The sequence below is a fragment of the Denticeps clupeoides genome, chromosome 3 (genome assembly GCF_900700375.1).
Source record: "Denticeps clupeoides chromosome 3, fDenClu1.1, whole genome shotgun sequence".
In the NCBI taxonomy this organism is placed as follows: Eukaryota; Metazoa; Chordata; class Actinopteri; order Clupeiformes; family Denticipitidae; genus Denticeps; species Denticeps clupeoides.
The window spans coordinates 32,725,274-32,749,258 of NC_041709.1; the positions used below are offsets into that span (position 1 = coordinate 32,725,274).

The 23,985-nt window shown below is 49.0% G+C and overlaps 1 protein-coding gene across 4 annotated transcripts; it reads left to right on the forward strand.

The window, feature by feature from the left end:
- Window positions 1–559: 559 nt before the first annotated feature.
- On the forward strand, window positions 560–15,175 carry lpar2b (lysophosphatidic acid receptor 2b). Of its 4 annotated transcripts, XM_028972400.1 has the most exons (6): window positions 729–743; window positions 5,984–6,256; window positions 9,991–10,529; window positions 10,963–11,377; window positions 12,820–13,085; window positions 14,977–15,175. In XM_028972400.1, exons 3-6 carry the CDS (start codon window positions 10,203–10,205, stop codon window positions 15,058–15,060), a joined length of 1,092 nt encoding a protein of 363 aa, XP_028828233.1. In that variant the 5' UTR covers window positions 729–743; window positions 5,984–6,256; window positions 9,991–10,202; the 3' UTR covers window positions 15,061–15,175. The 4 variants fall into 4 exon arrangements, with proteins under 4 accessions (XP_028828236.1, XP_028828233.1, XP_028828235.1 ...); XM_028972403.1 differs by lacking the exon at window positions 5,984–6,256 and having other exon boundaries at window positions 560–743; XM_028972402.1 differs by lacking the exons at window positions 729–743; window positions 5,984–6,256 and adding an exon at window positions 2,933–3,053.
- Window positions 15,176–23,985: the final 8,810 nt, after the last annotated feature.

Sequence of the window (23,985 nt, forward strand, 5' to 3'; positions counted from 1 at the left end):
TGTAAGAAAATGTCAAAACAAAAATAATTCAAATAAAAATTTTAAATAATTGCTTGCCGCGTGTTGTCTCACAGCACATCGGTTTTTCCCACATTTTCCTCATGTTACAGCCTTATTCCAGAACGAATGACCCCATAATGACAACGTTTGGCAAATTGAAAATATAAAAAAAAAATTATACAAATAAAAAAGCGGCGTAAAGACTGTGATAGGGTGGTAGTGGCCTAGTGGGTAACGCACTCTCCCATGAACCAGAAGACCCAGGTTCAAACCCCACTTACTACAATCGTGTCCCTGAGCGAGACACGTAACCCTGAGCGTCTCCAGGGGGGGACTGTCCCTGTCACTACTGATTGTAAGTAGGGTGGTAGTGGCCTAGTGGGTAGCGCACTCGCCTACGAACCAGAAGACCCAGGTTCAAACCCCACTTACTACAATCGTGTCCCTGAGCGAGACACGTAACCCTGAGCGTCTCCAGGGGGGGGACTGTCCCTGTAACTACTGACTGTAAGGGGCTCTGGATAAGGGCGTCTGGTAAATGCTGTAAAGACAGAAACAGAAACACGGGACACCATAAGTTAAATCCCGTCACGGAATAAAACAAGAACCCAGCGAGGAAGCAGCGTCTTCCCGCGTTTTATCGCGATAAATCACGACACCGCGATAAGTAACGACGACACCGCGCGCCGCCAGCGAACTTCTGGAACGTTCCGACGCTGGAGGGAAGAACACGCGAATTCGCGGTGAGTTCCGCTTCCATTCGAGTCGTGGAAACGAACGTAATGGTCGTCTTCGCGTCTGGGGACGTTCACTGTGACGCGATTTAATCATCAGTCGCTGGTGTTCCTGTCAGGACGTAACTGGACGCGTTTAGGTGCGAACGCAGCTTTCAGAAACTTTCCTTTTCCCTTCATGGCGACCTAAAACAGACCACTCTTGCACTTTATTCCTTTTCGTTCGACCTCTTACGATGTTTATGCGAAAAGAAAATATGTAAAGTTTAACAGGACTAGTCGCCAGTTAGCTAACGGTTTCATTATTATTATTATTATTATTTCCACTTATTGATCTGCCGAATAGCGAAACATGCGTGTATTACACGGTGCGGTCAGGTGTCTGGTCAAGGTGCTGCTTTCGAGGCGCTTACTGGCCCCCCGGAGCCCCAATTTCCAGCGACGGACGCGAACCCTGGTCGGGGCTGGTCGCCACGTTGAACCCGACAACTGCTGAGACCGTGTCCATCTTCCTCACCGGCCTCGTCGCTATACCCTAAATGGGTGTAGAAGTCAGAAATTATGTTTATTTTTTTTGTTTTGCTGCTCATCTGTTGAGACCGTAGTTCTCTGGGGAAAAAATGCATCTTTGGATTCATTGGATCTATTTTCGCTGCTGAAATAGACCAAAACAGTCGTTCATCCATGTAGGAAAATGTAAGTGACTTAATATTATTAACTCGTTTGTTGAACTGTCGTACGAAATCAGTGTCAGCGGGCGCTGAGCGCGGAGACACGCCCCCCCCCGAACCGCGCATGCGCACAAACACAAACCACTGCATTTAAATGGACTCACGGCGCAGCTCTCCATTCACTCAGCTACCTACCTACCTACCCATCCATCCATCCATCTGGGGGGACAGCATGTTAAGATATGACCGTCCCAGCCCTGAGCTGCAGTTCGGTTCTCTAATCGCTCGGTGACTGCGGGGAAGTCCTGCGTATGGCGCCACCGGTCATGTAAACACAGCTCGCCTCTTGCTGCTCCCATACTTGGCAGCTGTTTGGGCCCCGGAGGAAGTTGCGGTTTATGAGTTTTGCCCCGCCCATTCACGGTGTTTATGCAAATGTGTCAGACGAGCTTCCTGCTGTCTGTCCTCGTGTCACGTACCTGGGGCGTGTCCCGTCTAATGACGAGTCCAACACGTCCGGCATGACTGCTGGTATGGGCATTTGGGACCCTGTCATAAACAGCAGTCACACAATGACTCATGATACACACCACCGACACACACACGCAATCTGCGGCCAAAAGCCTGAAGACAGTAGATCAGTGGTCACCATTAAAAAGCTCGTCTCCAGTTACGTCCATGTTATGTCCATTCTGATCGCGAGCGCTGATTACGCAGCTACACGTGCGGTTACTGGAAATGTAGGAAACGTGGACATTTACAACATTTACCAGACGCCCTTATCCAGAGCCACTTCCAGTCAGTAGTGACAGGGACAGTCCCCCCCTGGAGACACTTTGGGTTAAGTGTCTTGCTCGGGGACACGATGGTAGTAAGTGGGATGTGAACCCGGGTCTTCTGGTTTATAGGCGAGTGTGGTACCCACTAGGCCACTACCACCCACAACGGAGCCCGGTGACGCAAGGTTGAGGTGGGGACGGACCTCCAGCTTCACGTGTGAAGACGCTGAAAGTGAACCAAAAAGCCGTCAGTTCGGCGACCACTTCTTCCACCGAAGGGGCGCGGCGCGGAACGTCACGGTCCCTGGTTAGGGAAACAAAGCGGACGGAATTAGACACAACACCATCTTACCCACTTCTCAGCTCCGTCACGCGGCCAGTCAAAAGTCCACAAGTAACCCGTGTTACGTCTGGCCTGGTGATTATTATCACACACGGTGAAGCCAGCCAGCCGCCGTAGGACAGCGTATGGTCTGGCACGTGAGGGGACGTGTCTGTCGTCCCTCCAGATGCCCTCCTGGCCCTGAACGTCACGTCTCTTTTGGAGACGCTCTCTCCGGTTTGAAGGGTTACATCTGGGCCCTGCATTTACGAGCAGCAGCACCCCACGTCCCTCCGTCCCTCCCTCCCGACGTTTAACATTTTTCGCGGCCACAGACGTGACTGGATCCAAACCCCCCCCCCCCCCCCCCCCCCGGATCCCTCAGCTTTTGGGGGTTTATTGAGCGCACACTCGCATTCTGAGGCAGCCGGCCAGAGAGGGAGGAGGAGGAGGAAGAATCGCAGGGACGGAGCGAGGACAGTGGGAGAGATGAAGATGGACGGGACGACAGACCGGACAGAACTGCCCGTCCAGCCTCCTTCCACCTGTGAGTCCAGCGCCGCCAGACACTCGGGTGGAGCAGGATCCGCAGAGTTCCTGTTTGTACGAAATGCGAGAGCGTAGCGTATCTGATGCAGCTAAAAAAAAATTGCGAGTGCGGTACGGAGTACGGTACGGTACCTTGCTTTCGGGGTTTGGAAAGAGCTCGCTCATGAATAATCACGACGTCTTGCGGTTATTATGCAGTCTCGCGTCAACCGCGTTATGCAGACGTCCCCTTTCACCACCAGGAGGGCCGCGGCGAAAAAAACCCAACCGTAACCTTCACGCTGGCGTCCGTGCGTAACACGTTCTGTTGAACGCTTCCTCTCCGAGAAGCGTTAGAAACCCTGCGCAAGCGCCCTGGACCGCTGAGTGGTCCGAGTTACCCGCCAGGAGGAGCTGCGGTAGCTGGAATTACGGGGAATTGTTGGCGGAACGGTGTTAGAACGCACAGCGCTTCACGGTGTGACGTCGGGCGTGATGCCGTCAAGCTCCTGCCACGAGCGTGGGGACATCAGAAGTGGAGCGCGAAGCGATGGAAGAAGGTGTCCCGGCCCTTTCAAAGGGGAAGACACGATTGGCTTGGACAATGTCACCCCTACCTCGACCATCCTGATTTCAGCAGGAGAACGCTTCGAGGCGCCGGTGTGGCCTCCAGACTCTCCAGATGTCCAAGTCCAAGCCACAGAGGCGCCGCATCACATCTGCCACCTGGTACCGTACGCCTGTCGGGCCTACGGAGGTCAGGGACGTTCCGTGTTGTGGTTGAAGGATCTAAATGGCGCGGCCATCTTCCCGTGATCAGACGAGTACTATGGTGCAGTGGTAACGTCGGAGGAATTCCGGTACGGTGGTGCCATTGTCACACTCCGGGCTCTTGACGGGCGGGGCCCTGACACAGAAACACAGGGAAACAATAAATATCTTTCTCCCCCCCCTTCTTCTTCTTCTGGTGCGTGAGCTTTAGAACTAATTATTGCGACACTAGGGCCGAGCACCTCCACCCCAAATCTATGCCAGATGACGAGTAAGAGGATCCATATGTGATTTACACACACACACACGCCCAAAGGGAGAGAGTCAGAGAGTCTCCCGTCTCCCGTCAAGATCCCCACCCCTGACTTGTCCACAAAGCTTGCGTGAAAAAATTCCTTTCTCTCAATTTTCTTTCCTGGTTTTTTTTTTCTTTATAAAAAAGCAGCTGGTGTTACAATGGAAACGGCGCCGACGAATCCACGAGGAAATCCGAGAAACAAGCGAGCGGCGCGCTGAACGCTTCAATACGCTGGAGATCCCCGCACCTAGAACACCCCGTCACTTCCACAGGGTGCTCCTGCCTATATCCATCATGGCCCAGATCACTCACTTACATTTACGGCATTTACAGTCAGTAGTTACAGGGACAGTCCCCCCCGGAGACACACAGGGTTCAGTGTCCTGCTCCGGGACACAATGGTACTAAGTGGGATTTGAAGCTGGGTCTTCTGGTTCACAGGCTAGTCCACACACCACTTTGTCTTCCCTCGTTAATCCATCAAATCGCTCTTCTCCTCATTTTCCTGCCGTTCCGAGTCTATTTGCATGCGTTCCTGTCTAAAGACGGAGAAAAGATGACCGCGCCCTTACGTGACGGCGTGTGCGCAATTATCGACTGATGGATTAATGTTCATATCATGACAATCCGAAATCTTAACGAACCTTAATGTGAATATTCACACTCGCCTGTGAACCAGAAGACCCAGGTTCAAACCCCACTTACTACCATCGTGTCCCTGAGCAAGACACTTAACCCTGAGTGTCTCCAGGGGGGGACTGTCCCTGTCACTACTGACTGGAAGTCGCTCTGGATAAATACTGTAAATGTAAAGGAACAATTAAAAATGTAGAAATGACCATTTCTGTTTATTCGGTGACCAATACAGCGGCCATCTTTCCAATAACAGCAATACGGCGTCCCTTCGTGGGACCTGTCCGTTTCCCGGTCTGCGGACGGTCAGCTTTGTGGACAGACACCGTTCAGAGAGGTGCACTGTTCTCCGTCCCCGCAAAGCTCCCATTTTAAGAAGGGCCCGCAGGTTCTCGGTAGGGTTTAGGTCAGGTGAGGAGAGGACCATGTCGGTATTATTCAGTCTTCGTGAAGGACGCAGACATTTTTCTCTACCGCTGCTTGAAGAACAGCGGCGTCTTCTAGAAACTGGCAGTAGATTTGGAAGCTGATTTCGAGTCATGTACCCTGAAAAGGTCCAACTAACTCACAGCGGTGGCCCAGCGGTTATGGAGGCGGCCCCGTTGTCAGAAGGTTGGTGCTTACAGAGGACACGTTTCGTGCAGAGTGTGACAATGATGTCACTTTCAATATATTAGCCTCTAATATAATAAATGTAGCGGCTGATGACGGCTGATTTCAGAGTATACGTGTTTTTTGTCACGTGACTTCAGAGAGTCGGTTTGAACGGACCTCAGGTAGGGGATCTACAGTACAGGCCAGAAGTTTGGACACACCTTCTCATTCAATGTGTTTCCTTTATTTTCACGACCATTTACGTTGGTAGATTCTCACTGAAGGCATCAAAACTATGAATGAACACATGTGGAGTTCTGTACTTAACAAAAAAAGGTGAAATAAGTGAAAACATGTTTTATATTCTAGTTTCTTTGCTCTGATTACTGCTTTGCACACTCTTGGCATTCTCTTGATGAGCTTCAAGACTCCGTCACCTGAAATGCTTCTCCAACAGTCTTGAAGGAGTTCCCAGAGGTGTTTAGCACTTGTTGGGGTCCAGCTCATCTGGATTGGGTTCAGGTCCGGTGACTGTGGAGGTCAGGTCTCCACTTTTTGTTAAGTACAGAACTCCACACGTGTTCATGCATAGTTTTGATGCCTTCATGAAAATAAAGACAACACGAACTTCTGGCCTGTACTGTACACTGCAGGACTGGGAACCGCGTGGAGAAGCTCCACGGCAGCAGGCAGCACAGGACGCGTTTCGGAGCGAAGACGCGTCAAGCCACCAGGAGGCTGGAAGATGCGCCGCGGCGTCGCTGCCACGGCTCCTCCCGGCCAATCCGAACGGTCTCAGCGCGCCAATCGGAGGCGCCGTGGGAGGGTGGCGGGGTGGTAGCGCGGCGCGGCGCGGCGCATTGCGCGCAGGTAAATGGCACCAGGAAGGAGCTGCTCGGCCGGAGGGGAACATGGAGTAAAGGAAGGTAGGTCGGCGCAATCGCCCGCGTTTCTCTTCACAGTTGGAAGTTTCTCTCATCTATTTAAAACGAGAACAAAAAAAAAAAGCCCCAGAAGAAGAAAAAAACTTCATATACCGGTAACTTAAAAAAAAAAAAAAAAAAAGTTTTTAATCAGCGTTTGTCACTCTGGGCTTGAATCGTGAAGACGGCGCGGCGGGTTTTATTACATCCCTCCCAACCCCACGGGCATTCGTTACAGCAGAAAAGCGACGACGACGACGAGGACAACAAAACCCCAGAACGGTGAGAGGTCACGTAGAGGGCGTGGCCGAGGGCGTGGCCGAGCACGGTAAAAGCTCGCCCCGCCCCCTCCCAGTCCAACTCGCGCTTCTACTGCCTGCTGTGAATGAGCTGCGTGCTGGAGTGGGGTGTTGGGGTTTCCAGACGCCGTGGAGAAGACGCCAAGGGCGTGGTCGTCCCCCTTTAATGACAAGGTTTGTTTGCTTGCACGGTTTTTAGTGGCGTGGACTTTGGCTCTTCCGAGCACGCGGGGACGGTTCTCCCCTCTGAGGCCGAAACAGGATGCAGCTTTTCATCGTAAAAGGTTCTCGGCGTTCGAATAACACACGTGGCGCGCAGCTCCTTCCCTCCTGAACATTTTACATTTACAGCATTTACCAGACGCCCTGATCCAGAGCGTCTTACGGTAGTGACAGGGACAGCCCCCCCCCTGGAGACACTCGGGGTTCAATGTCTTGCTCAGGGACATGATGGTACTAGGTGGGATTTGAACCTGGGTCTTCTGGTTTACAGGCGAGTGTGTTTCCAGCTAGTCTGCTACCACCTCTCTGAAGACACCTGCCAAAGCCGCCATCACTCCAAAAGATAGCGTTATTTAACCAACATTACGTTTCTTTTGTTCCACCTTCTGTTGGTCCTGATACGTCCCTGGAGCCGCAGATGTCCTCTTTGTGTCAGTCACGTCGAAAACGCCGTACAAACAGGATTATTTAAAAAACAGGACCTATTATGGCTGACTTGCCACCCTGATCTCGTTTCTCTGTATTACCAACCCACATCCTGTGCGTGCCGCGACTCATCTGTGTTCCTCGCTCCGTGGTGCGGCTCGGCGTGGTAGTGAAGTCATGTTTCAAGCGAAGTCATATTTAGGTACCTGAGTCCAGTCTAGCCAGCTCACCGAATGCTCCAATCTTAAGTGAAGTGAAGTGATTGTCATTGTGATACACAGCACACAGTGAGATGTGTCCTCTGCATTTAACCATCACCCTTGGTGAGCGGTGGGCGGCCATGACAGGTGCCCGGGGAGCAGTGTGTGGGGACGGGGATTTGCTCTGTGGCACTTTGGCGGATCAGGATTTGAACCGGGCAACCTTCTGATTACGGGGGGCCGCTTCCTTAACCGCCAGGCCACCACCACCCCCACAGCCATGGGCCGTGTTGAAGTAAAGACATCCGTCTAGTTATCTGTCATTTACTTTGTCTTTGGAGTCACCACGGTTGTATTTTTCTGCTCATTCGGAATGTTTGGCAAGTTTTCAGCTCTCGCCTGTCCTCACAATTAACATATTTCTATGTCGGCGCGTCTTCTCTTCGGGTATCCGAGGACGCTGTCCATTCTTTCCCCCGTCGAAAACTGTGCACCACAAGTTGTGCGTTTAGCCCGAGTGCGTGAGGGCGGGGCCTCGCTCAAGGTACATCAGCGACACCTTGACGCCTGGTGGGTTCGAACCTGTGACCTGCCGGTCCCGTGTGTGCGACCTGAGAAAGGGGAAGCGGTGCTTTGTGGGAACGTAGAGCACGTAATCTGCGCTGTTATGTTCTATCAACCGCAGACCTCGTTTCAGGTCGTGGAAACTCCACTCGCACCTTTTCTCCGATGTCACGTACGTGTCATTTCTGTGCAGTTTCAGTCTCTGCGTCTTTGATGGTTTAGTACGTGCCACCAGAAAGCCGCGGTTGCAGATGCTCTGAAGCGTTGAGCAACGTTGGACTCTGCCGTGATCCAGCTTTGCTCCTCAGACAAAAAGACTTTTTTTTTTTTAACATGAGAGGACAGGCTGAGACATCGGGACACGTGTGATTACCCCTTATCACGGAGTCTACATGGTCCGAGGTCCAAGGTCCATCACAGGGCTGGTCGTGTTCTTATTAAAGATGTAGTGGGTGCGCTTTAAATTACGGCCCTGAGACGTTCGCAGACGTTGTGGGTGAAAAAATGACGAGGAGAAGAGGACCTCGTGCTTAGTCACTGACAGGAGGCGGCCACAATAACCCTGACGGAGGAAGGAGGGTTCATGAAAGCTGTGAAGGTTCTGGGTGTTAGAACACCTCTTCTTTAAGAGAAACCGTCCATTTAGTTCATTTACAGCATTTACCAGACGCCCTTATCCAGAGCTACTTTCAATCAGTAGTTACAGGGACAGTCCCCCCCTGGAGACACTCAGGGTTAAGTGTCTTGCTCAGGGACACAATGGTAGTAAGTAGGATTTGAACCTGGGTCTCCTGGTTCATAGGTCAGTGTGTTACACGTTAGGCTGCTACCACGCTTAGGCCAAATCTCTACGCTTACACTTGTGGCATTTACCAGGCGGCCTTATCCAGAGTGCGTACGGACAGGGACGGTCCCTCCGGAGACACTCGCTGGACTTTGGTCATCTGGTTCACCGGCGAGCGTCTTATCCACCAGGCCGCCGCCATGCCGACATGCCTCGACGTTGCCATCTTTTACGTGCGCCTGATGCGCACGGCGTGTAAGGACGTACGGTAATTTACTGTCGGGAAAACAGCCACGCGCTGTAAACAGCGCGTCTTCACACTTGAAGCGCGTGTTGCAACCAATCGGTGCCTCAGTGATCAGGCATTCTGGGAATGCGTGGGAGGGCAGCGGGGAATATTGAGGAAAGCTGCAGCCCGTTAACCCGCATCTTCAGGCCGCCTTTTTGATGGGTCTCCAGAAGGTTCACCACACTCTCATTTACAGCATTTACCAGACGCCCTTATCCAGAGCTCCTTACAATCAGCAGTTACAGGGACGGTCCCCCCCTGGAGACACTCCGGGTTAAGTGTCTTGCTCAGGGACACGATGGTAGTAAGTGAGGTTTGAACCTGGGTCTTCTGTCGAGTGTCTCGCCCACTAGGCCACTACCCACTCCTCTCTTCACGCATGAGTGTAAGAATAGTATTTTTAGTATTATAGTTTTTTTTTTTTTTTTTTTTTTCCCCAGAAGCCTCCTTATCTATGAGGTTCGTTCAGATTTCATTTTCCGTTTTGGGGGTCCCGTTTGAGATTTACTCGCGTTTGATATAACTGCCTTGTCATCTACACTTTTCTGACACCCTTATCCAGAGCCACTTACAATCAGTAGTTACAGGGACCGTCCCCCCCCCCGGAGACACTCAGGGTCTTGCTCAGGGACACAATGATAGTAAGTGAAGTTTGGAACTCTGGCTTTGTGGTCTTTTTGGACCAGAGGTGTGAACCTTCACTGGTCTCACGATTGGATTCGATTACGATCTTCAGCGGCTCGATATCAATGCGTCCAATAAACGTTCTACATGGTCACCTGACGTTCTCAAATACAAGAGTTAAGGTCTCGTGCTCCTGTGTGGACGCTTTGATTTGTGTTATATTAGTCACAAGATACATCACGCGTCCCTATCTGATCTCCCTTTTACGTCGTCCTTCGCTGTACCAGGTTCTCTGTTGATCACTTGATTTTTGTTTCCTTTTTCACTAGGAGACCTGCAGAAGTTCCCAAGTCTGGATTACAACTCTTCGTCAGACTCCATGTCTCCACCCACTCCAAATCCCACGGGCGGGTCTTGCTAGTGTCCAGCAGCAGTCCCACACACCAGGCAGTTGTGTTTCTCAACAAATTAAGGGCTACCAAAAAAAAAACCAGGCCTTCGTCGGTGCCTGCTGCGTCCTGAGTTCTCCGATTTGGCCAGGATGAGCACCACCGCCAACCCTGCGTGTGTCTGTGAAACGGTGGAGTGCTTCTACAACAACAGCGGCAAGAACATCCCGGACCAATGGGGGGTGAAGGACTACGTGGTCGTGAGCCTGGGCGTGACCGTTTCCATCATCGTCATCCTCGCTAACATCCTGGTCATGACGGCCATCTTCATCAACCGGCGCTTTCACTTCCCCATCTACTACCTGCTGGGAAACCTGGCGGCTGCTGACCTCTTCGCTGGCATCTCCTACCTCCATGTCATGCTGCACACGGGACCGTGGACCAAGCGTCTCACTGTGTACCAATGGTTCATCCGCCAGGTAATGTGCGTTGTAGTCGGGCGCGGCGCGGGTTGGGTCGAGTTCCTGCGGTAAATGAGCGGTCTGAGAACACAAACGTCCCGTCTAGAGTACTTGTGTACTTGTAGAGCACTCGCATGTTGTAAAACGTCGCCAGGCGATGCGTTTTGATCATGCGAAAATGGATGCTGAGGAGGTGAAACGGAGGCAAGAATCTGCCGATTAGGTTTTAAAGCCCCTTTCAGGCCTTTGGAATGTGTGTGAAAATGATCTGAGATTCAGGAGAAATACTAGACCAACTAGACAGCCTGGAGTAGAGGTGCAACCCGTAGAGGTGCATCGTGGACATACGAGACGGCACCGCAGACCATTACGTTCCTGCAGCAGTTCTCCACGTTGGTAAATTGGTAACGCTGTTTAATGTTAAAACTAAAAAAACCGTACTCTTCTCCAGGGTCTGATCGACACCAGTCTGACCGCCTCGGTGATCAACCTCCTGGCCATCGCCGTGGAGCGGCACCAGACCATCTTCACCATGCAGCTGCACAGCCAGATGACCAAGAGGCGGGTGCTCCTGCTCATCTCCACCATCTGGATCGTGGCCATCCTCATGGGCCTCATACCGTCCATGGGCTGGAACTGTCTGTGCGACCTGCAGAACTGCTCCAAGATGGCGCCCATGTACAGCACCAGCTACCTGGTGTTCTGGGCGGTGCTGAATCTGGTCACCTTCCTCGTCATGGTGGCGGTCTACACGCGCATCTTCTGGTACGTGCGCCGCAAGAGCCAGCGGATGTCGCAGCACACGACGCAGGTGAAGCACAAGGAGACGGTGGTGACCCTGATGAAGACGGTCTTCTTGATTCTGGGTGAGTTCTGACACGCGCACAAGGAGAAAAAGAGAAACAAGTTTCAATTTCAATTGAATTGCAGATAATAGAAACTACTCTCGTGCTGCAGTGTGGAACACCTCAACATTTTCGTTACGCGCCTCGCTGTTCTTGAAAATGTATTTATTTTATTTTATTTTTTTTCCCGTGTGTGGACGTTCATTCTCGGTAGTGAAAACTAAATAGGCTTTACTCCTCCTCTCTTCTTAAAAAGAGAAAGAAAAAACTGTCACGGGGTCAAAGTTGTGAAGTTCACGATAACCAGTAATGCCGGTTGTTCCAGTACAAAGTTTGCGTTGGCCCCGTGCTTCGGTGCGGTCTTGGCCCTCATCTCAGGATCGGCTTGTAGGGTGGCGGCTGTCAGAAAGCCCAGTTGCGAATTTATGATTTGCGTTCCGCCACGTAAGGCGTAGGATGTCACCGGGGCCGGCCTGAACCGTGCAGGGTGAGGGAGTAGGGCGCACGAGAGCTGTCGGTCACGACCGCAGGCTCCTCCCCTTTTCCAGCTCCTGCACATCATATTCTGGGTGTAATTACGCCGGTGGCTAGGTCACTTCCGTACGTCCATGGTAAGAAGAATTTCCGAAAGCGGTATTTGTGGAAGGTTGGATTCGGAATGAAAACCGGAATGAGCCGGAGTGGCTGGATAAGATGTGTGGAGGAGGACCATGGCGAACGGAGCCAACGTGTAGATGACGGAAGGTTAAGCTTGATGTTGCGATGGAAGGGAGAAGAAGAAAACCGAAGACTGAATGGAAAAAGCAGAGCGTGCACACACACACACACACACACACACACACGTTCGGGGCGATTTTCCCCGAACGCCTGTCTCAACTCGCTAAACCAGATCCTCCAGTACGCTCCCAGCAGGCCGAGCATGACTCCGCCCGCTTCTCGGTTCCGTACATGTTTGCTGGTGTGGGCTGCATATACTGACAAATCTGTGTGTGTGTGTGTTTTGTGTTCTCAACCACACATTGAAATCCTATTTTATTTAGGCAGATGCATATTTTGTGTGTGTGTGTGTGTGTGTGTGTGTGTGTGTGTGTGTGTACACACCGCAGAGAGAAGGCAGGAGGACTCGTACGATGCCTGAATTGTGACTTGTTCTGACAGATCAGCATACTTCAGATGTACACACACCAACACACACCCATACACACACGTTCTGTGTTTGTGTGTGTGTGTGTGTGTGTGTGTGTGTGCGTGCGTAGATTCTTGCAGTGTGAAATCACTGCAACACGATATTTCAAAACACGCTCACGGTATGCGTGTTAATGTTTTTTTTCCCGGTATTATAATATAATATTATCCTAACAATCCCGTCCCTTTCCTGTTTTTCTTCACTTCTTCCCCTGTCGGATTCCTCCCTTTATTTTCTCCCTTCTTCTCTCCGCCTCCACCCCGTGCGCCCCCCGCAGGCTGCTTCGTGATCTGCTGGACTCCGGGCCTGGTGATCCTGCTGCTGGACGGGGTCAAGTCCGGCTTCCCGGTCCTGGTGGTGGAGAAGTTCTTCCTGGTGCTGGCCGAGTGCAACTCCCTGATCAACCCCGTCATCTACTCGTACCGCGACCAGGACATGCGCCGCACCTTCCGCCGCATCCTGTGCTTCTGCGGCCCGGCGCGCTGCCGGGGCGACCCCCAGGGCGACCTGTCGGGCGCGCGCTTCAACACCGTGGAGCACGAGGTACTCTCCGAGAGCAACGGGACCCACCCCGAGAGCAGCCGCCACGGCGGCACCGCCAAACACTCGCACAGGCGCTGAGCCGCGCCGGGACGCCGCACGGGACCACAGCTCGAACGCCTTTACCGCGCGCGCCGGGTCTCCCTCACTCTCCTTCACCTGGGACTCGTGCACACAAGCCGTGTTTTTATACGCTGGTGGATGAGGGATGTATTAATCTCCTTTTTTTTTTTTTTTTTTTTTTATAAAGTCCTTTATGGTGTCCAGCGTAATAACGATATTCTAACTTAAAATATAAAACTTCATAAAAAATCCCAGCGCACCCTCCCGTAAGCCAGCAGTTTCCAGTGGCGTAACCGTGCCGCTTTTAATAATTTGTCGTGCAAAAAAAAATTCCAACATTTTTTAAAAAGTATTTTTATGTGATTTTTTTTTTTTTGGGTCCTGGTTCTCTCCTTATCCAATAAGCCTGATGAGCGGCATCGCCGGTGGTGGTGTGGAGGCCTTACTGACATGTTGCATTACACGTCCTGCTATTTGAATGTGCAGGTCTGGGGTTGTAAGAATGACATTTGGACTCTTGACGAATGTTGGTTTTATTAGTAATTAGCAAGCGTCTCCCTCCGTATTCTGGCCCGTTGTTCCCGGACGCCGCGTGTTGCCAGTCGTGCTTGTTTTGCACGTCTCCTCCTCGTACGCTGGTGCCTTCCGGTCGTGCGTGTAAACAGCTCTCTGCGCCGCCCTGTGGCCACGTAGGGAACTGCGCCCGGACTCCCCGGCGGCCGCTGCCTCTGCGGTGGCTCTGCGGCCTGTTTCTGTGCGCGTGAGTCACGCCGCCACGCCTGTTGACGCTCCGTTCGTCCCGGAAGGTCGAGCTTCAGACCACGACTGCGTGCACCGCGAGCCACGTCCGCACCCCGGCTTCGTCACGAAATAAAGCTGCTACCGCATGCTGCTCACGCTCTCCACCAGAAATGTTTCTCTGTTCCTTCTGCCCCTTTTTCTTTTTTGTTTTAAATACCGTTTCATTGTGGATGAATAAACCTCCTGGAAATGCGTGTAAATTGCTGGTGTTATTGCTTCCTGTCTCATGTTGAACGTCCTGCTTGTTGAGGCCTTTCTGCAAGGTTCTTCTCAGGAGGCCCCTCCCCGCAGCTCACCCCACAGGGGATATGATGGATTAACCTGTCGAGCGTGGGAAGTAGTGGGAAATTTACATATCGCCCGGCCCTGCCGTGATCTGGACTCATTTCTGCATCGTGAGACGACGTGTCCATTGCGCTGGATCAGTTTGCACCTAGCGGGTTTCAGTCTTTATCGGGGATTTTATTTCTCCTTCACGCCTGAAGCTCACTTGCTCCAGAAAAAGCATCAAGAGCAGAGCTACTGGGACTGTGAATGGATGCGGCGACGTGTGTGTGTATATATATCATTTTTTTGTGATATATTTTTATAGGATTAAGAACAGAAAAAGCTAAAGTACACGTACAAGTATTATACAGCAAGTTAGTGGCATACTGATCATTTTTTCTCCCTTACCCAATATTATTAAAATGATTATTTTAGTGGTAACCGTAACATTTGCTAATATACTAAGTTGATTTAATCCACACACGTACAGGTATGTAATAAGATCTGTTTTCGACGTCTTATTGGTCACCGCAGAGCCCGCCTGTGAATGGATTCGGCGACATGCTGTGATGGTTCCATGGTGATACCTTATCAGCACCGAAAAAACACGACCCTTTACTATTCAGTTCTACTTCCGAGAGCTTCTAATCGGGTTTACATTCACAGCGCTGTTTTACGTCACAAATGTCCCTCGTTGTTCTTTCGTACTCCCACTTGCCTGTCTGTTCTCTCCTTTCCGTCCCTCCCTCCCTGTCGTCTGCAGGGCTTGAAGGACCCCAAGGAGAGCGGCGACGGTCAGGTCGTCCTGAACCGCGGCGAGGAGCTGCTGAACGCCTCGGAGAGCTGACGGGCGGGGCCGCGAAGGTTCCAACCGGCCACTGAAGGATGCTGGAAGTGGTTTTCAGGGTTTTACCTGCTTTCTCCCCTTCGTTAATGTAGCATTAAGTGAATTTTATTTATTGCGGGTTTTTTTTTTTTTTTAATTGTTGCCCACTTTTGTGAATCATTACGAATTTAAAAAGATTTATCGTCTTTCATCTTACCCCTTTTAGGACTTCGTTTGTGCACTGAACCCATGCCTGTTTTATTGTTAATATATGGACAGTTTGTCTATTAAAGGCACATTTTAGCGAGTTATGATTTTGTTTTTGATTATTACGAACCGCACAAAATGACCAGAATGGGAATTAAATCCCTCTCCGGTCCTGAACGGAGCCGAGATCTCCGTCGTGAGTGACCCTGGCGGCGAGGACAGTCCTGCTCGGGACGAGGGACGGTCTGTGCGTCTGGGTTTTTAATTTTGGGAGTCTGGGGCCAGGTCCCTCGTTCGTTCGTAATTGAATTGGAGCGCTTGGTCCTGGATGGAGCTGCTGCTGCTGGGTGGAACGTGGCGCCGCTCTTCTGCCCTCTTGTGTCTGAACTCTGCTGGTGCACCACTAGGAATAACGCTGGGCTTCCAGCTCACCTTCCTTACAACCTTCATGAAACCGAACCCGAACGCAGGATGCTGTGCCATGTCAGGAACAGCTGAAATGTTGCTTGGCAAGGTATGGAATGATGGTCGTGGTGGTGGCATAGTGGGTAATGCCCTCGCCAAGGAAGCCAGGAAGACCCGGGTTCGAACCCCACATCATCTCACCACAAGTACACAGAGAAGCGAGACTGCGCAGCTTTCAGGATTCGCAAAGACACAACACAAATCAAGTGGTGCCATAATCAGAAGGTTGCCGGTTCGAATCCCGAGCCGCCATAGTGCCACTGAGCAAAGCACCGTCCCCACACACTGCTCCCCGGGCGCCTGTCATGGCCGCCCACTGCTCACCAAGGATGATGGTTAAATACAGAGAAGCAATTTCCTTCGGGATTAATAAAGTTAAAAAAATTGTGCAAACCAGTCAGACAAGTAGCAGCAATGTGACAAAATATGTGTGTCCCTGAGCAGTGTCTCCAGGGGGACTGTCCCCGTCCCTGAGAAGGGGGTCTGGTAGATGCCAGAAATGTAAAATGATCTGACTCATCATTTAGTGGCTGGATCAGGTGGACTCCAATGCATCATGGGAAAAACTGCGTTGGCATTAATGTGCATTAAAAACAATTCTCTCCTGGCTCCTGACGGGTAAGTAAACAGATGGTTACACACACCAACACACACTCCACACACACTCCTGCAACCACACACACTCCACAGACAGCATCTTCAAACACCTGGTACGTATGGGGCAGCGGTGGCCCAGCGGTTAAGGAAGCGGCCCCGTAATCAGAAGGTTGCCAAGGTGCCACCGAGCAATGCACCGTCCCCACACACTGCTCCCCGGGCGCCTGTCATGGCCGCCCACTGCTCACTCAGGGTGATGGTTAAAAGCAGGATGACACATTTCGTTGTGTCACCGGGTAGTTGTTTCTGAAAGCGAGAACTCTCCACCATGAGTAGTATGTATCATATACTTTATGTCAAAATGATTGATGGCTTACCATAAATGTTAAAAACTTGTTATGATGGATGGCCTTCCCCCTCTCTGTCTCTCTCTATCTCCCTGTCTCCCTCACACCCCTCCCCTACCCATTTACCCCTGACCCTGCTCCCCCCTCCGGCCTGTGAGCAAATGTGTATATCGTTTCATGCGAAAGACTGGGATTTGTTCAAGAATAACGGGTGGAAAAATATTGAAGACGTAAATACGGGACCTTTCTACGTATCGTGGTCCGGTGCTCTGGATCAAAACCATTACTACATGTTTGGTGGCGGTCAAGAGATGAATTCAGAGTCATACATCTACATGTGTAGTCGTGAGAATGGTGGCCGTGTGGAGCCTGACTTGGAACGCCGTGTTTACGGTTCGCCACAGGACGTAAAAGTGATGTACCCGTGGAAAGATGTGTCCATACTTCACAACGTCCTCAAGAAGATTGACCGAATGTTTAAATGGAGTGAAATTTTGGCCGGATACAACGAAATCACTCCGGCTAACCATTAAAAAAGCGGAACAACCCCTCAGAACCCAACACAAGACGCTGACTGATCACAGAACCTGTTGAGCCATGGCTGTAACACTGAATGAAACATCCGCTGCTAATGAAGACAACGGATGGATCGACAAACTGTCCGAAAGTCTGGGGGAGCAGAATTTGTCATTCGTACCTGGTCCGCCACCAGTAGGTACCCCTGATGATGAGGACCCAACAGCTGCTGCGCATTCGTGCGAGACAAAAAATCGTCGGCCGATTGCTACGGGAGACCTGTTACGGATGCATGGTGGATCACCCGAGTCAGACCCAGCATCTGTGTCTCTATGAGCCGGAGGCGTATTTCTACATGGCCAACATGGATACAATAAAAGAGAGGCTTTTCCAACCAGAGACGCACCGCCTCATCACAAAGGTTCTAGGATCATGCGGCGTCCATGTACATCCTGAAAAAATCAACGGTGCTGTGGGGGCGTTTGCCTACGAGTTAGAAGACGACCCCGACATATTTGTGACGTTGGATCAGATGACCCAGAAACTTGCTGACTCACAAAGCGCGGATGTAATTTATGGAGCGCTAAAAAGCTGGGGTGAGAAGCCAGTACTGTAGACATGGGTCTTGGTCCATCAAAAGATTTTGTTAAATCTGAACTAACAACTTTGTTGTGTAACGTTATTGCTGATGAAGGTTGTAATTTTAATACCATTTATGTGACATCTTACAAACGTTTGAACAATCTTAAAAAACACATGATGCTAGCCAGAAGAATTTCTATAGTTTGGTCAAACCTTGTACGTACGTGTGTAAACGCTGACGAATGTTGTCACGCGTCTATATGTAGGATCATAGAAACCATGTTGTGTAATCATAGTTTTAGAATAGGTCATATCATAACGTTGTGTACTTATGTAATCGATGTCTGTATTGTTAAACTGCGTGAAAATACTGAAACGGATGTTTATACCATCGTGGACACGTTGGTTTCATTCCTTATTGAAAAAGATTTGGATATGTGTGTGAAATTTTTACAATACCTTGACAATGTATAAGTTTTGAAAATAAATGCTGTGTAACCTAATCAGGTTGTGTCATTATTTCACGAAACAACACACCATGGCGGATCTTTTAAAAGCACACTACTATACGCCAGACAGCGAGGGCTCCTTTGGTGGTCAAACAAGGTTAAAAGACGCTGTGTTTAAAAATACTGGAGTTCGTCTGTCTAACCGGACAGTTTCTGATTGGTTATCAGGGGAGGATGCTTACACGTTACACAAACTGGCGCGTATAAAGTACAAGAGAAATAGAGTCACTGTGTACGGTATAGACAAACAATTCCAAGCAGACCTTGTTGACATGTCTATGTATTCAAAGGAAAATGACGGTTATAAATACATGCTAACCTGTATAGATGTATTAAGTAAATACGCGTGGGCTCGTATTTTAAAAAACAAGACCGGAACCGAGGTGACTAGAGCGTTTGAAACTATTCTGAAGGAAGGCCGAGTGCCTCAAAAATTGCAGACCGACCGGGGAACAGAGTTTTTCAACAAAGGTTTTCAAAATGTAATGAAAAAACACAGTATCGGCCATTTTGCCACCGGTAGCGAGTTAAAGGCAAGTGTGATCGAACGTTTCAACAGGGCGATATCTGACATCGGTCAATTCTAAAAGGTATATAGACGTACTCCCAGCCTTAATAAAATCATACAATGCTAGTTACCACCGCAGCATTAGAAAAAGACCCGTCGATGTTACCTCTGAAAATGAAGAGCAAGTGTTTAAAGCATTGTACGGCGTGAATGAAGCAGAAAAACGCGGTGTTGAAACCGCGTTGAAAGAATTTCTAAAGCGAGAGGCGCGTTCACAAAAGGATATGAACAAAACTATACGGATGAATTCTTTACTATATCAGAGTGTATCCCACGTATACCCCCGGTCTACAAATTGAAAGATTACGACGGCGAAATAATAGACGGTACCTTTTATGAAGAAGAATTGCAAAAGATCAAACTAATCAGTAATAAACCGTTTAAAGTTGAGAAAATTTTGAAAAGGAAGAACGTGGGGAAAAGACGTATGGTCTCGGTGAAGTGGTTGGGCTGGCCTATGAAATGTAACTCTTGGGTTAATGAAAAAGACGTAGTGGATGTTTAAATCGCTTTTAAAACAGTTGTTCCAGAAACCAGTCTTTCATTCATGATAAAACAACACCATGGGCGACAAGGGTTTTTATGTAACCCTGCCGAGTAACGCATCACACAGCGTATACCCTGATAACGCCATTTCCAAGTACAGGACCAAACTCGGGAGACCTATTGTGTTAAAGGGCGATTGGGAAGTGGCGCTGATCGAATTCCAGTACCCTAGATCATGGCCGACTTTTGAAGAGGATGACAAAACCATCATTTTGACCAAAAATATAACCGGTCAGAGAATAGATGTAGCAGTATGTTCGGGTTATTACACAAGTATTCAGGAAATAATCAAAGAGATAAACAGTCATACAATTATACAAGGCATTACATTTGACGACGTTGTTAATAAGGTCTATGTCGATTCGGTCAAACCTGTAACCACGGTAAGCTTTTAGGTTTCAAAAACAGCGAACATTTTGACACAACCATTACGGTGGATCCATTGGGGCGGTCATATGCTACATACCCCGCCGACCTGTATGGAGGTGAATACGCTCTTTTTGTCTATACAGACATTATAAAATACCAGGTGGTGGGTGACTATTTTGTACCCCTTTTACGATGCGTACATATATCAGGGAAGAACAAAGATATTGTCACAATCAAGTATGACAGAGCACACTACGTACGTGTTTCGAAATCGCACATCAGCGATATAGCTGTAGAAGTGAAATCAGATCAGAATAGCATCATACCGTTTAAATACGGTAAGGTGGTTACAAAACTACATTTCAGACCCACGAAACAATCTCAAAAAATTTGAGAGACTATGAAGGCTTTCAACCCGTACGAGATAGACCCGCAACGTTATGTGGCGTATTATCAAAACCAAGCGGGTGGTGGGATTCCTGGTTTTTATGGCACGCCTTCTATGTACGGAGCAGGTCTAGGTGGTATTTTCCAAGGTCTTTTTCGAATGGCACTACCGCTATTGAAAAAAGGATTCGCTATAGCAAAACCCCACCTAAAATCAGCCGCAAAGAACATCGTTTCCGATGTCGTGAGCAACGTCATGAGACCCAAACAAGATAATGTTGAACAGGATGGTTCAGGGATGATGGTAATGCATAGAAGGTCTGTGCACAGACCACCTGGTGTAAAACGAATCACGCATGGTAAGAAAAGCAAAGTAAAGAAGAGAAAAGCTCATTGTCCAAAAGGAACCCAAGGTGTAAACAACATTTGCACGACTATCTGGCTAAAAGAAATTTAAAAAACATCTTCTAGTCATGCCGTTAATACACGGCATGTCCGACGAATGCGTCAAGTCAGAGTTGGATTTGTTCACAGTCCCTATGACGCAGATGTCTATAGAAAAAAATACATACGTCGAAGTACCGCCTATTTCGGCATTGGCTGACACCGCGCCCCTGGAATTCTTCAAAGCGGGAAATGGTGAAAACTATGTTGATTTAAACAGTACGCTTTTATACACAAGGCTCAGGATCACTAAACCGGATGGTACAGACATAGATGACGGCGCACCAGTCGGATTAATTAATTACCCTGGAGCTACAATATTTTCGCAGGTCGACGTATCCTTGGGGGATCGTCTGATCTCACAGAGTTCAAATACATACCCGTACAGAAGCCTCATAGAGTGTCTGATGAATTATGATCGTCACGCCCTGGAATCACTTTTCTCTGCAGGCCTATTTTACAAGGATACTGCGGGTCATATGGATGCCACAGATCCGGCTGGAGCAAACCAACGCTAGTAGTGTGGTGGAATTGTTATCTCCTATACACAGCGATATCTTTTTTCAGGAAAAACTGATGCTGAACGGCGTTGATATTAAAATTCGATTAACGCGGGCTAAGGATGAGTTTTGTCTAATGCGCAGCAACAATTTGGCATATAAAATCAACATACTAGCGTCGTCCTTATTTGTTAAAAAGGTTTCGGTTTCACCGGCTGTCAGATTGGGACATGCTCAGGCCCTACTCACAACGACTGCTAAATATCCTATCGACAGAGTGTGCCTAAAACATTTCTCAGTGCCCGCCGGGACCCGTGTTGCTAATCAGGAAAACCTGTTTTTGGGAACACTACCAAAGGCCCTTGTGATTGGCATGCTGGACAATGATGCATTCATGGGGTCGTTCAATAAAAAATCCATTTGCATTCAAACATTATGATTTAGAATTCCTAGCGGTATATGTGGATGGCCAACAATTCCCGGCCAAGCCGTTTCAACCGCAGTACACAGAAGGTTCTGCTGTAATAGAGTTTTACCAGCTGGCATTATCAACCGGTAGACATCTAAAAAAACAGGGCTTTGTCTATCGATAGAGAAGATTTCTTGAACGGATACACGCTCTATGCTTTTAACCTCACTCCGGACGAAGAGTGTAGCCAGCACACGTCATTAATTAGGTCGAGAACATCCGGTTGGAAACGCGTTTTAGACAACCGCTTCGAAACACTGTTAATTTGATAGTCTATGCTATATTCGATAGCATAATCGAGGTGTCCAATCGCAGACAAATTCTTGTGGACCACTACTGATGCCATGAACACCGTTCAACTATCAAATATTATGGACAAAATCTCCACAAACACATGTTTTTTAGGCGTTCTACCGTCCGATCATTTACCCAAAAGACCATTGCTATCCCTACCAGCATCTGTGATAATCAACACAGACAGTTCGGACCAGCCGGGTGAACACTGGCTAGCAGTGTACATAACCGAAGACCGTGTTGGATGTTTTTTTTTGACAGTTTTGGAAACAAACCAGACAACAGGATGTTTTCCTTAAACCTTAAAAACTACATGTTACAACGTACGATTTTCAAATAAACAAGTTCAGGATTTATCATCGCTTACATGCGGCGAACACTGTGTATTCTTTCTCTACCACATGTCAAAGGGTTTGAGCTATGAAGATGTTTTATCTAAATATTCCGATAACTTGGCTAAAAATGATAAAATGGTATCGTTATTTGTAAAAAAACTACGTCCGCATGTCTATAATTGTAACATGTTTAAAAACACCCATTGTGTACAAACAGGTGAGATATTTATGAAAAAGCTTATTCTAAATAAATGAGTCGAAAACCAGAATACATGAGTTTGTTTTATTGTCAGTACATGTTCAAACATGTTTAAAACAATCCTATATACATATTGTTTTTTAAAAATGTAGCCACGCGCTTTTATCTAAACGCGGCGATGAAAACATGGGTGGTCCTGGATCAGCATCGGGGGTAGTAAAACTCTTGTTATTATTACTTTTAAAAGAATTGACTTCGTCTTTAACACGTCTGTTTGGAATTGTAGAGAGTGGTATGCTCAGCGTGGCTATAGCACTCAGAAATTCACGCCAGCCATGGGGTCTCCTATGAGGATTCATCGTTTGAGGGGTGGTGACCCCTTTAACCAAATCGAAAATGTGGGATCCTGGAATGGCAGCTCCATTGAAAACAAATTCACCTTCTTTAGTCCACGATGCCATGACCTGCAGAGCCGGGAGGGAGTTGAGTTTCCTGACAGCCTGATGGGTGAAGCTGTCCTTCAGTCTGCTGGTCCTGGCCTGGAGACTCCGCAGTCTCCTCGCTGATGGCAGCAGGCTGAAGAAGGTTTGCATTGGGTGGGTGGGATCAGCTGCTATGCCGAGGGCTTTCTTGGTGAGGCGTGTGCTGTAGATGTCTTGGAGGGAGGGGAGAGGGACACCGATGATTCTCTCAGCTGCTCTGGCTATGCGTTGGAGAGTTTTTTGGCAGGACGCATTGCATGCTCCAAACCACACAGTGATGCAGCTAGACAGGATGCTCTCGATGGTTCCTCGGTAGAATGTGTACATGATGGGGGCTGGTGCTCTTGCTCTTCTAAGTTTGCGGAGGAAGTAAAGACGCTGCTGTGCTTTCTTGGCCAATGCAGTGGTGTTTTTTGTCCAGGAGAGATCCTCAGTAATGTGCACACCCAGGAACTTGGTGCTGCTCACTCTCTCCACAGATGCACCGTTGATGGTCAGAGGAGCATGCTGAGTGTTTCCTCTCCTGAAGTCAACAACAATCTCTTTTGTCTTCTCCACATTCAGGGAGAGATTGTTGTCTCCGCACCACTTGGCCAGGCGGCTCACCTCGCTTCTGTAGTTAGACTCATCCCTGTTATTAATGAGTCCCACCACAGTCGTGTCATCCGCAAACTTGATGAAGAGGTTGGAGCAGTGTGACGGAGTGCAGTCGTGGGTCAGCAAATTGTTTTCCACGTGTTGTCTTAGCGGTGGGGGTGCTCCATCGTTTTTTAACCTGTCCAGCTGTCGCTGGGGGACCAAATACAACTTTTCAGCATACTCCATCAGTCCCGCTGTCTCGCGATTAGGCTGCTTATAAAGGGTACGGCGACGCTTAAAAGAGGCAAAAGGAACCCTCCCTCTTGATTAATCACATGCTTCTTTCTTAACACGCCAATTTTTTTATCAACTATGAATTTTATAGCTTTTTTCTTCTTTTCCAACTTTTTATATTGCGGTTTTGTCAGCGGTATTGTACCTCTGAGCACGTTCAAAGCCACTTCGCACAAGGTTAAAATTAACTCATTCGAAGATTCTTGTAAAATGAGCCGTCTCTGTGCAGGTTTGGCTTTAAGTAAGAGTTTTAGAAG

Excerpts from the sequence above, each read along its gene's own strand:
- lpar2b (XM_028972403.1), top strand. The coding sequence starts at position 10,203 with ATGAGCACCACCGCCAACCCTGCGTGTGTCTGTGAAACGGTGGAGTGC. Across the intron at positions 11,378-12,819 it reads GACGGTCTTCTTGATTCTGG|GCTGCTTCGTGATCTGCTGG; the intron begins GTGAGTTCTGAC and ends CGCCCCCCGCAG. Across the intron at positions 13,086-14,976 it reads TCAACACCGTGGAGCACGAG|GGCTTGAAGGACCCCAAGGA; the intron begins GTACTCTCCGAG and ends TGTCGTCTGCAG.